General features: G+C 43.1%; 1 protein-coding gene and 1 pseudogene across 1 annotated transcript in view; both read left to right on the top strand.

The window, feature by feature from the left end:
• The window catches only part of LOC145413487 (tRNA (carboxymethyluridine(34)-5-O)-methyltransferase alkbh8), a 386,005-nt gene that overhangs the window by 314,761 nt on the left and 57,686 nt on the right, over nt 1–13,558 (top strand). Inside the window, exon 8 of the mRNA XM_080283187.1 lies at nt 8,902–9,053. Within this exon, the coding sequence (XP_080139313.1) occupies nt 8,902–9,053 (152 nt within the window). The remainder of the gene's footprint in view (nt 1–8,901; nt 9,054–13,558) is intronic.
• Nucleotides 1,371–1,487, top strand: LOC145414134 (5S ribosomal RNA; annotated as a pseudogene).

The raw sequence follows: 13,558 nt of genomic DNA, 5'->3' as shown, positions 1-13,558 counted from the left end.
TTTGTTTTCGTTGTGGATTATGTTATGAGAAAGGTTGTAAGGAGAACAAGTGCAGGAATTAACTGGAAAGAAAATAAAAGGCTGATGGATTTGGACTGTGCTCATGATATTGTACGGAATTGTGTCAGTATTTACGAGATGCAGAGGGTGCTTGATTGTCTGGTGGAGGAAGAGAAAAAGTGGGATTGGTAATAAATTGTGGAAAGATTGAAATTATTAATATGAACATGGAGAAGCAAATCGATTGTGTAATTGGGAATCATGTGGTGAAGAATGTAGAAAATTTTAAATACCTGGGAATGATTGTATCATAAAATGGATCATCAAACAGTGAAATTGAGGAGAGGATTAGACAGGCTTGGCAATTTGTTGGAGTGTTGAAATCTATTTGGAATAATATTATGCTTTTGGTACATACTAAAGTAAAAATTTGCATCCCTCCATCTCATCCTTGGCCTCCTCCTTCCTCGTACCTCCTCCACCTCACTCACATACACTTTTCTCGTTCTCCATCCTCTTCACATAGCCAAACCACCTCAATGTGTTTCTCCTAACACTTCCTATCACATCCACATCCACACCACAACGCACCTTCACTTCCTCATTTGTCTGTCTGACTTTCCATGTGATTCCACATGCTCCTCTTAAATAACTCACTTGGTTAGACCAGTTTTAATTTATGAGCATGAGTCATGGTACAGTACAGTTGCAACAGATCAGAAACAGTACAATTGCAACAGATCAGAAAGTATTAGGATTTGAGAATAAAATACTGAGAAGGATTCTTGGGGTAAAGTGGCAAGACAGAGTTACAAATGAAAGAGTACGGGATATTACGAGACTGGAACCAGTTGATGAATATGTGACACTGTATCACTGGAAATGGCTGAGGCATGTATATAGAAAAGAAGGCAGTTTAATACAGGATATGCCAGAGTGGACTGCTAGAGGAAGAAGAAGCAGAGGTAGGCCGAGGAAAACTAGGTTGAGGACAATGAAAAGAGAAACAGGAGAGGAGTGTTGGTGGGACCTGAAGGAGGTGGCAAGAGACAAATTTTGTTGGAGAGAGTTCATCGAGGCCCTGTGTATCCCGTGGGGTGCCACAGGAAATGATTGACTGATTAACCCATACTGCGCTGGGGAAAAAAAAAAAAATAGGAAACGATACCCCTCTACGCCAGCCGATATTGGATTTTTTTTTTTTTTTCCTGGCAAAATGGGCCTAAAACTTCAGTATAAGATCCCTGTCACTAATTAAAGTAATCACCAAAGCTTCCTCATCCAAGCATACAGTACATTCAACGACTTCGTAGCTCCCTTCGAGAGAAATGAAGTCACAATGTACAGTGAGGTTGGATGAGGAAGAAATGGACAATGGGGTTGCATTTAAGTATACCGCTTCCCGTTCGATCAGCGAAGTTAAGCAACGTTGGGTCTGGTTAGTACTTGGATGGGTGACCGCCTGGGAACACCAGATGCTGTTGGCATCCCTACGTCAAGTGGGGTTGGTGGAGGATTAGTGCCCCTCCCTGTAAAACAATTAACTCTAAGCCCTTGGCCACCCTGTCTGGGATACATGGCGTCTGGCAATGAATGAATGAAAAACTCGCCCGGAACACGTTCTTGCCGAACACGCTCTCAATTATACATGATTAGTGCTGGGATATGTATAAGATAACGTAAGATTAAAGAACCATTACGAAAACTATATATTTACGCGAGAGAGGCATTTGATAGGCCAAATCCTCGAACATCAGCTCAGCACGCACGGTTTGTTTTGATCACGTGATGTGATTCGCTGTACTGCTTTTTCTCAGTGCTGTATTTGTAAGTTAAATATTTACAGCACTGTTCTGGTAAGTTTATGTGCAAGTTAAAGTATCATTAAATAACGTTCAGGCAAGAAATAAAGTCTTATAACCAGTTTTCTGATAGGCATCAGAATATTACCTTTTTTATTTGTTTGTTAAATATTTGCTGTACTGCTTTTCCACAGTACTGTATTTGTAAGTTAAATATTTACTATTCTGGTATGCATCTGTAAGTTAAAGCACTTAAAGAAAGTTAAAGCATTAAATAAAGCCTTGTAACCAGTTATAGATTACACACGATCGGTGGGTTCCAAGACAATTCGCCATCATGTCAATTCCCCGTCAAAACATGAACGATTCCCCATCAGGACAATTTGCACCCTGTATGGTTCCCCGTCATTCTGTAAATATATTAATTAGTCAATACTTTTATAAATATACTTATTATTAATTAATCAATACTTTAATAACTATATTTCAGGGGGATCCATCAAAGCCTATGTTGTCTTGTTATTGTTGTGACGGCGAACTGGCTTGACAGCGAATGGTCCAGAAGCCATTTTGCTCCTTAGACTCCCTAGGCATGGTGTTTTGCTGTTGTCTGCCATTGGTGATCAATATGAGGCACTTTGGGTGGTTGGAGGGTTCATTTGGTGTTGTGGCTTGCAAGTACAGTGCTGCACAGCAAGGCTTCGACGTGCAGGTGCGTGGGCACGAGGTAACATTCCGACGCCGACTGGTTTCGGCATTGGAATGTTGCCTTGTGTTTGGGTGTTTGTGTGTCGGAGTTTTGCTGTGCAGTGCTGTGTTTGTGGGTTGTGACATTGGATGGGCCTTCTGACCACTTGGGGTGCTTCATATTGATTACCAGTGGCAGATGGCAGCGGTGGACCACGTTTGGGAGATCTAGGGAGCAAAATAAGGAGTAGTTAAAACTTACGCGGTTTCGCGCCAAACGCGCCACGTTAGGAACGAAACCCATGCGTTGGGGGCGAGCTTGCTGTACTTGGGTAGTGTGATGAGTAAGGATGGAAGTTTAGAGGGTGAAGTGCTTGAAAGTGTACAACAAGAAGAAAGGTTGCTGGTTCTTTGAAAGCAGTGATAAGAAACAGGGAAGTGAGCATGGAAGTGAAAAGTTACTACATGACAGTATTGTGATACCAACTCTAATGTATGAGTGTGAAACTTGGACCATGTTGGAGGGACACAAATCAAGCAGTGGAAGTGAGTTATTTGAGAGGAGCATGTGGAATCACACGGAAAGTCAGACAGACAAATGAGGAAGTGAAGGTGCGTTGTGGTGTGGTTGTGGATGTGATAGGAAGTGTTAGGAGAAACACATTGAGGTGATTTGGCTATGTGAAGAGGATGGAGAACGAGAAAAGTGTATGTGAGTGAGGTGGAGGGGGTAAGAAGGAGGAGGAGGCCAAGGATGAGATGGAGGGATGGAGATGAGAGGTACATAAGAGAGGAGGGTATAAGCTGGGAGCAGGGCAACGAAATGGCAGGGGACAGGGCAACATGGAGGCGATTTGTTTGTGACCACCCCTTACGGGATTAAGGCATCTGGCAGTGGATAGATAGATAGACCAGAGCCAGAAAGTTGATTGAATTGAGTTGTGTTGGTGCCACAAAACCTCTGAAATCTTCGAGGTTACTGAGAGAGCAAAGCGACTGTGAGCCTCTGAAGACTGTCACTCGCCGCCCACACTTCTAAATCAGTGTTGTAAGCATAGCAGAGAAATGTCTGAAGTTAACAAGATACGTTATTACCTTCTATGTTACTCTGATTGCTTGCAATGACTTCTCAGTGCTGCAGGATGTACATCTATGTCCTGGCATTTTTAAAGGGGATATGTATGTGGGAGGCGGTGGCTCAGTCGGTAGAGAGTTGGCCTGCAGTCCTGACGGACCCGGGTTCAAATCCCTCTGAGGCAGGGAACAGTTTAAGGATTTGAATTTCAGAAAAATCAGGCTTTACAGATCTACCAGAAGGCCCACCGACATGTCGTAAAAATACCCCCGATATTACCAATACACCAGTCCTGTATGAGACAGCCCTAGCATGTATTCAGTATGGACGGTGGGTGTTAGCGCCGAAGTGGTGACATGTAGAGGTGTGCGGTATGTAGGAGGACTACTGGGCCTTGAAAGCAGGCTGTGCAGCCTATGCCCAGAGTAAAAAAAAAAAAAAAAAAAAAAAAAAAAAAAAAAACTTCCCTAGCACGGTACAGGTTAAAGCAATATCCAGCAAAATTATGCAGTATCTGGAGCCGAAATGGGAAGCAACCAGCAGTTCTGTGCAATATTCAGTGGCAAGATGTGTCATCTGGCTCAGATGTGTTAGTCAACCGGCGCCTGGGAAAACCTTACAATGCGCCAGCCAGTGAGAATGCCCGCAACGTGCCAGCCAATCAGAATGCACTGTGAGAGCAACCCACCGAGCACACTGAGCCAACCATCGCCCTCTCTTTCTCTCCCGTGGATCTCATACCATGAAGACGTATCTATGTGCTCTGCCCATGACCATACGGTGGCAAAACCCAAGTGCTGTGCCTTAGTCTGTGGCCTCCCATCCCTTGCGCATTGTTGTTGCAAAGCTTGTGGCCTCTCAGTGCTTCATGTCTTAGTGCTCTACTATGTTTCTGAAATTACTGTACACGTAATTACTGCCACCAGACCACACGGAATTAAGTGCACTGTACTGTACTGCATGGTGTACAACTCTACCTTCCATTGATGTCAACACTAGTTGAGTACATAGTACACTATGTACTGTATTACTGTACTATATCAATACTGTATTGTATTTTATGTATCATATTCATCTTTTACTCATAGGAAAGTTTTTATGATACAGGGCTGAGATGGATAATAATTCAATATCTGGCTCAGCACTGAATGTTAAGCCAGTGGGGGGGTACTGTGCAACATCCGACGTAGGGGTTGGCTGAATTATGCCGGATAATTGAGAGTTCACTGTATGTCAGAACACTCTCCAAGGCGGTCAAGGACTCAGGTAGGGTGCTGTACAAGCTGCTTTAGGTCATTAAACATAAAAAAGATGTAGACTTGTTCACCAGGTGGGCCACTGAAAAGAGAGGAAAGCCAAAGGTGGTGTTGAACATTGAAATCACCCAGAATGGAGATTTCAGAAAATGAAGACACTGACAGGATGTGTTTGATATGAGAAGTAATATAGTCAGAGAATTTTTCATTGTAGAATTAGGGAAAAGTACACAACACAGATGTACAGGCATACCCCAGTTTAACAATTTAATTGGTTGGGTAAAACCCCATCGTTAGGCGGGATATCATATATTGGGGTATTTCTAACATAAAGTAATTGGGAGCGTTTACCAGCCTCGGGTTTCCCCCCAAACCAAGCCCAAAACTCACCCAAATGATCCCCAAAACAAGTAAAGGCAATCTAAATGGCCTAACAGCTGTCAGGGAAGCTAACCTAAGCCTAACACCTGTAAATAACTCTCTAAAACCTACAAATAAAATCTGAAAATTGTCAAATATAAGTCTGGAAAAAATCAAGCTTAGTAAACTGTACCCCAAAATGACAATGTTCATCCCACCAATGGCTAAAACACATTAATCTGAGTCTAATAACGGTTTATAAATCAACCTGAACTACAATTGTAGTCTAAAATATCATCAAAATTGGTTAAAAAAAAAAAAATCAAAACTCATCGTTAAACCGGGATTTGGCCATAATTAGGCAGTGTATGGTGGTATTTCTACCCCCATCATTAAGCTGGAGTATTGAGATTTTCCTGTAGTTAGTCAGAGAATAACAGGACAGCTGAAGCCCTGGGGGTAGGGGGGTTTTTCAAGAATACTCCCCCAGTATCCCTGCTTGTCTTAAAAGGCAACTAAAAGGGTTGGCGGTGGGTTAGTGCCCCTCCCCGGAAAACAACTAACTAAAAAAACAAACAATAAGCCTCGGACAAGGACTGACCAAACGATGACGACCAAGGACCGGACAAAGGACATGGTAATTGGAACTTGGAATGTAAGGGGAGCGAATGATGAGGTGAAAGAGAGAGAGATTGTCCAGGTGCTTCAGGGTGCGAAAGTGGATGTATGTGGAATAACTGAAACAAAATGGAGAGGAGAAAGTGTGAGAGAATGGGAGTATGGATGGGGTATATGTGCAGGAGTAGGTGAGAATGAGAGGGCAAAGGAAGGAGTATGTATAGTTGTGAGTAAAAGATGGAAGAGGAGCATAAGACAATATGGATCAGTTGGGTCAAGGATTGTGTGGGTAAAGTTGAAAGTTGGAATACAAATGTGGGCGGTTGTGTGTGTGTATGCGCCAACACAAGATCATGCTAGAAGAGTGAGAGAAGAGTTCTGGACAAATGTAGAAGTGTGCATGGAAAAGTTTGGAAGGAATGAGAGAGTGTTTTTGATTGGTGATATGAATGGTAAAGTTGGGAATGTGAAGGTGGATGGAATAGTTGGTGAGTGGGGTGTGCCTGCTGAGATAGATGAGAATGGGAGTGTGTTAGTGGGCATTTGTGCTGGGAGGGGGTTGGTGATAGCCAATACCCTCTTCAGGCATAAAATGATCCACAGGTATACATGGCGAGTGATGAGAAGGGTGGGTGGTGAACTGAATGAAAGGAAGGCAATGATTGATTATGTGTGTGTGGATGAAAGGATGCGAAGATGTGTAATGGATGCAAGAGTTTATAGAGGTTCGGGGAGTGGACTTTCTGACCACTACTTGGTAGTGGCCAGAATTAGAATTCAAGTAAGATGGAGGAATAGAAGAAGGGAAAGACGAGAGGAAGGAGTACTTGCAAGGAGAGTGGAAAGGTTACAAGAGGATGAAAAAAAGGCAGAATATAAGAGAGAAGTGGAGGAACGATTGGGCAAATATGAATTGGAACAGATGGGAGACATGGAAGGTGTGTGTAGGATATTTACAGAAGAAGTATGTGCAGCATGTGATGTGGTGTGTGGAAGGAAGAGAAGACGGAGGGGGGTGCAAGGAACAGCGTGGTGGACTGAAGAGGTGAAGCAGGCTGTGGCACAAAAGAAGAAAGCATACAATGAATGGATGAGAAATAGGGGCATGGAAGAAGTTGAGAGGTGGAAGAGAGAGTTAAATGTAGAAAGAAAGAGTGAGGTGAAAAGATTAGTAAGAGAGAGTAAGAAGAGAGTGGATGTGGAATTTGGAAGGAATTTGAGTGTAAAGTGGAGGGAGTGTAAGAAAATGTTCTGGAGAGAAGTGAAAAGAGTAAGACAGGGTTGAAGTGAAGTTAGCAGGGGAGTGAAAGATAAAAATGGTAGATTACTAGTGGAGAAGGGAGAAAAAGTGAGCAGATGGAGAGAACACTTTAAGGAATTGTTGAACGTAGAGGATGGAAGTAATGCGAGTATAAGTGGCTGGGGAATGGCTGGGAGAAGGAGGGAGGTGAGAAGACAGGAAGAAATCAGTAGGATAGAAGTTGTGGAAGCAATGAAGAAAGTTAAATCGGGGAAAGCCCCAGGAATTGATGGAGTGTGTGGTGAAATGCTGAAGCACGGGGGAGAGATAGTAGTAGAATGGATGTGGAAGATGTGCAGATTGGCCTGGGAGGAAAGTAGAGTCCCGGAGGATTGGAAGTCACGTATAATTATTCCCTTATACAAAGGAAAAGGGGTAAAAGAAGTGTGTGGTAATCATAGGGGCATTTGTCTTCTTAGTATAATAGGAAAAGTGTATGCTAGGATACTTATTGATAAAGTTAGAGAAAGAACAGAGAAATTAGTTGGAGAAGAACAGGGAGGCTTTAGGAAGGGAAGAGGTTGTGTAGATCAGATATTCATTCTTAGATCTTTAGTGGAAAAGTTTCTAGAGAAGGGAAAGAAGTTGTATGCGGCTTTCATGGATTTGGAGAAAGCATATGACAAGGTGGATAGACAAGGATTGTGGAAAGTGTTAAGAATATGTGGAGTAGATGGGAAGTTGTTGAATGCTGTGAAGAGTATGTACGATGGTGCGAAGGCTGCAGTGCGTGTGGATGGTGAACTAAGTGAATTTTTCTCTTTGAAAGTTGGTTTGAAACAGGGATGTGTCATGTCTCCATGGTTGTTCAATCTGTACATGGATGGGGTAATAAAAGAGGTACAATGTAGGGTAGTGGGTGTTGGAGTGGCCCTGGTGAGAGAGGATAGTGTTTGGAAACTCCCTGTTTTGTTGTTTGCAGATGATACTGTGTTGTTGAGTGATGACGAAGGGAAGCTGCAAGGCTTGGTGGATGAGTTTGAGAGCGTGTGTAAGAAACGGAATCTAAAGTTGAATGTAGGGAAGAGTAAAGTGATGGTCTTTGAGAGATGTGAAGTCAGTGAATGTACAGCGAGGTTGGATGGTGAGGAATTGGAAAATGTGAGTACGTTTAAGTACTTGGGTAGTGTGATGAGTAAGGATGGAGGTTTGGAGGGTGAAGTGCTTGAAAGGGTACAGCTGGGAAGAAAGGTTGCTGGTTCTTTGAAAGCAATGATAAGAAACAGGGAAGTAAGTTACTACATGACAGTATTGTGATACCAACTCTAACGTACGGAAGTGAAGCTTGGACATTGTTGGAAGGACACAAGTCAAGAGTGAGAGCAGTGGAAATGAGTTATTTAAGAGGAGCCTGTGGAGTCACATGGAGAGACAGGCTGACGAATGAGGATATAAAGGAGTGTTGTGGTGTTGATGTGGATGTGATAGGAAGCGTTATGAGGAACACACTGAGGTGGTTTGGCCATGTGGAGAGGATGGAGTGTGAAAGACTGATGAAGAGAGTGTATGTGAGTGAGGTGGAGGGGGGAAGAGTGAGGGGGAGGCCGAGGATGAGATGGAGGGATGGGGTGGAGAGGTATATGAGAGAGGGGGGTGTGAGTTGGGAGCAGGGCAGTGAAATGGCGGGGGACAGGGCGACTTGGAGGCGATTTGTTTGTGGCCATCCCAAACGGGATTGAGGCGTCTGGCAATAGATAGATAGATAGAAGTACGGGAACATGAGCACAGACTTGAGTACTGTACTGTATTTGCTTCCATTATTGTGTTTGAAGTGATGTTGGATAAGGTTTTTTCTTTCCACAGTTGTAACTCAGAATGCCCGTAATACACCAGGAATGGCGGTCGAGGAGAAGAGTGCATCAAAGTTGGAGAAGGATCACGTTCTACAAGTTTATGACAAGATAGCTGGACACTTTAGTGTTACCCGACACAAACCATGGCCTCAGGTTTTGGAGGTTAGATGTGTTTCATGTCTTAGTACAGTACTTTGTGTGTGTTTGTTTTTGTGTTTGTTTGTTTATAAATATATACCCCCCCTGGGGGTACTCCCTCTTCTGTCTTTCATTCCTTCATTCTTTCCTCTCCCTTCTGCCTGTGGGTGACTCTACACTGAGTGACAAGCCAAATGGTTTCCTGTACACCAAGAAACCATTTACTACACTGGGTAGTAACCATATAACCAAATTTTGGCACCTGGTGGTTTAGTGGGTAATTATTGTGCTCCAATCGGATTGAACCGGTGAAGGTTTATATCCAAGGGGTGATTGGCGTTTATTGCTCATGTAATGCCACTCAAGGGTGAGTGAGGCTGGTCACTTTCATCTTAAATGTCAGGACCAACTGCCTAGCCCCGGGCTTCTATGCTCCTCATGGGGCAACGTAGGATTGGATGATGGATGGATGGATGGATAAATATATACCCCCCCTGGGGGTAGGGGGTTTTCAAGAATACTCCCCCAGTATCCCTGCTTGTCATATGAGGCGACTAAAAGGGTTGGCGGAGGATTAGTGCCCCTCCCTGGAAAACAGCTGACTAAAAAGACGAACAAGAAGCCTCGGACAAGAATTGACCAAAAGATGACAACCAAGGACCAGACAAAGGACATGGTATGGATCACGACATGGAATGTAAGGGGTGTGAATGATGAGGTGAAGGAGAGAGAGATTATCCAGGTGCTTGAGGGTGTGAAAGTGGATATATGTGGAGTAACTGAAACTAAATGGAGAGGAGAAAGTGTGAGAGAATGGGAGTATGGATGGGGTATATGTTCAGGAGTAGGTGAGAATGAGAGGGCAAAAGAAGGAGTGTTTATTGTTGTGAGTAAAAGATGGAAGAAGAACATAAGAGAGTATGGATCAGTTGGCTCAAGGATTGTGTGGGTAAGATTGAAAGTTTGAATACAAATGTGGGCGATTGTGTGCGTGTACTGTATGCGCAAACGCAAGATCGTGCAAGCAGAGTGAGAGAAGAGTTCTGGACAAATGTGGAAATGTGCATGGAAAAGGTTGGAAGGAATGAGAGAGTGTTTTTGATTGGTGATATGAATGGTAAAGTAGGGAATGTGAAGGTGGATGGAATAGTTGGTGAGTGGGGTGTGCCTGCTGAGATAAATGAGAATGGCAGTGCGTTAGTGGACATCTGTGCCGGGAGGGGGTTGGTGATAGTCAATACTCTCTTCAGGCACAAAATGATCCACAGGTATACATGGCAAGTGATGAGAAGGGTGGGTGGTGAACTGAATGAAAGGGAGGCAATGATTCATTATGTGTGTGTGGATGAAAGGATACGAAGATGTGTAATGGATGCAAGAACTCATAGAGGTTGGGGGAGTGGACTTTCTGACCACTGCTTGGTGGTGGCCAGAATCAAGATCCAAGTAAGATGAAGAAATAGAAGAAGGGAAGGACGGGAGGAAGGAGTAGTTGCAAGGAGAGTGGAAAGGTTGCAAGAGGATGAGAAAAAGGCAGAATATAAGAGGGAAGTGGAGGAATGATTGGGTAAATATGGATTGGAGCAGATGGGGGATGTGGAAGATGTGTGCAAGATATTCACAGAAGAAATATGTGCTGCATGTGATGTGGTGTGTGGGGTGAAGAGAAGACAGAAGGGGGTGCAAGGAACAGCATGGTGGAAGCAAGTGGTGAGACAGGCTGTGGCACAAAAGAAGAAAGCATACAATGAATGGATGAGAAATAGGGGTGTGGAAGAAGTTGAGAGACGGAAGAGAATTATATGTAGAAAGGAAAAGAGAGGTGAAAAGATTAGTAAGAGAAAGAAGAGAGTGGATGAGGAATTTGGAAGGAATTTGAGTGTAAAGTGGAGGGACTGTAAGAAAATGTTCTGGAAAGATGTGAAAAGAGTAAGACAGGGGGCAGTGAAGTTAGTAGGGGAGTGAAAGATAAAAGTGGTAGATTACTAGTGGAGGAGGGAGAAAAAGTGAGCAGATGGAGGGAACACTTTAAGGAATTGTTGAACACAGAGAAGGGAAGTAATGTCAGTATAAGTGGCTCTGGAATGGCTGGGAGAAGGAGGGAGGTGAGAAGACAGGAAGAAATCAGTAGGATAGAAGTTGTGGAAGCAATGAAGAAAGTCAAATTGGGGAAAGCCCCAGGAATTGATGGAGTGTGTGGTGAAATGCTGAAGCACAGGGGAGAGATAGTAGTAGAATGGATGTGGAAGATGCCTAGGAGGAAGGTAGAGTCCTGGAGGATTGGAAGTCAGGTATAATTATTCCCTTGTACAAAGGAGAAAGGGAAAAAGAAGTGTGTGGTAATCATAGGGGCATTTATCTTCTCAGTATAATAGGAAAAGTGTATGCTAGGATACTTTTTGACAGAGTTAGGGAAATAATAGAGAAATTGGTTGGAGAAGAACAGGGAGGCTTTAGGAAGGGAAGAGGTTGTGTAGATCAGATATTCATTCTTAGATCTTTAGTGGAAAAGTCTCTAGAGAAGGGAAAGAAGTTGTATGCGACTTTCATGGATTTGGAGAAATCATACTACAGGGTGGATAGACAAGGATTGTGGAAAGTATTAACCCGCCCCGTCCCGGCCACTTTTCGACCACTGGTACCCCCCAATCCCGGGCATTTTTCGACCCTTTTTTTTTTTTGCTTAAACTTTCGCTTTTGGTCAGAAACAATGGCCGGTGGCAAAGAAAGTGGTCCCCGGGGTCCCTAATTAGCTTAACCAGGTATGCCTTAGTCCCACCTGGCCCCGTGTTCTCCCTAGGCGGTGTGAGCATCAAACGTTTTCTATGGTATTATAAGTTTGGGAAACCAATGAAAGTAAGTGGAAATGAATTTATTACAAACATAAAAACATGTGATAAAAGAGTATATTGGATTTTATACAAAAATAGAGCAGAAATAAGCATTGTACCATCGTGAGAAACGAGCAAAATCGGCCAACTTGGTCACGATGAATCGCTAACATTCTAAAATCATGATACATATAATTTTTTTTACTTACATAATACTTCTACAATAACATTATACCATTTTACATTTTATTGAACTGTTTTTACGTATTCACAGGCCTTTTGATAACATTTAGCGTAATGTTAGCGCTTATTTACATAGTGAGTGAACTCGCTGTGACTGTTGTTTCAACTCGTATTGTGCTTTTTCTACTTACATAATACTTTTCTAATATTATTATACACTTTTCAACTTTATAGAACTGTTTTGAGATTATTTCAGGCCTTACGTAAATATATAGCGTAATAATAGCGCATAGTAACACACACGGTGAAGTCGCTATGACAACTAATTCAACTTACAACCTATTTTTGTACTTATATAATAATTCTACACTAACATTGCACATGTAAACACTTGATATAATTGATATCACATCATTTCTGAACGTACGATGGAACTTAGCAACATATTTGCGCGTACTTACACAGGGAGTGTTATCGCGATATCATTTGTTTCATCTTACACTAGTAATCAACTTATAAAATACCTTACTACTAACATTACAACATCTTCCACTGTATATAATTCCTATCACATACTTACTGACCAGAATGTGGGTGTACTCGTGACATCAATTATGACAACTTACAGTAATGTTCAACTTATACGTTTTATTCATGCTAACATTACACCCGTTTCCACTTTATTTCCTTGCTATCACAAATTTACTGACCAGATTTACACAGTGGGTGTAGTTTTGATAACAATTCTTTCCACTTACACTAATTCTCATCTTATACATTACTTTTCTGAAAAAATAACACCCGTTTCAACTTTATATATGACTTAGCACCTACTGACTGGTCTTACCATTATCATGAGCGTCATTTCGCCTTCCCACACAGTTTCAGAAGTGTAGGAAATTATGATATTCCTTGAAACAAGGCTGAAGGCACAACGCAACATTGCACTCGACACACTCGTATCTTGTGTCTTTTCTCTGCGTGGATGGTCTGACTGTCAAGTGCTTACATACATGGCAGCGACGCTGGGGTTTACGACGGTTTGGTTCGGAAGGGATTGCGCTGGGGTAGTGGCGGCCTGCAAGACGTAGGGGAGTCTGAGCAGCATGGGGGGCGCGGGGGCGGTGTGGGGGTCTTTCCTGGGCATGCTTGGCGATTATTTCACGTGCCAGCTCCCTCACAAACCCCTCAAAGGTCTCGGATACTCCGGTGGTCATTGCGTGCAGGTAGTGGGCGTTCAGGACCGTGATGTCGAGCAAGTGGAAAAAGAGTTTCTTGTACCACTTCATCGTGGTCCTGGCACAGTCAACACTTGAAATCATCGAGTCTGACTGATCAACTTGCCTCATGTTCAGATTATAGGCAAGTACAGACTCTGGTTTCCATACGTTGCGCCTCCTCTCGCTACGGTGATCCACGGAGTCTGTGCGGTGCATCAGGGGGCTGTGAACAGTTGATAGGAGGCAAACTTCCCTGTTGTGGTTCCACAGGGTTGCAAGGATGTTATTGGCCTGG

The sequence above is a fragment of the Coenobita brevimanus genome, chromosome 12, assembly GCF_032717465.1.
Source record: "Coenobita brevimanus isolate Jiangsu-jjx chromosome 12, ASM3271746v2, whole genome shotgun sequence".
Classification (NCBI taxonomy): domain Eukaryota; kingdom Metazoa; phylum Arthropoda; class Malacostraca; order Decapoda; family Coenobitidae; genus Coenobita; species Coenobita brevimanus.
This window is presented reverse-complemented; position numbering and strand designations above follow the sequence as displayed.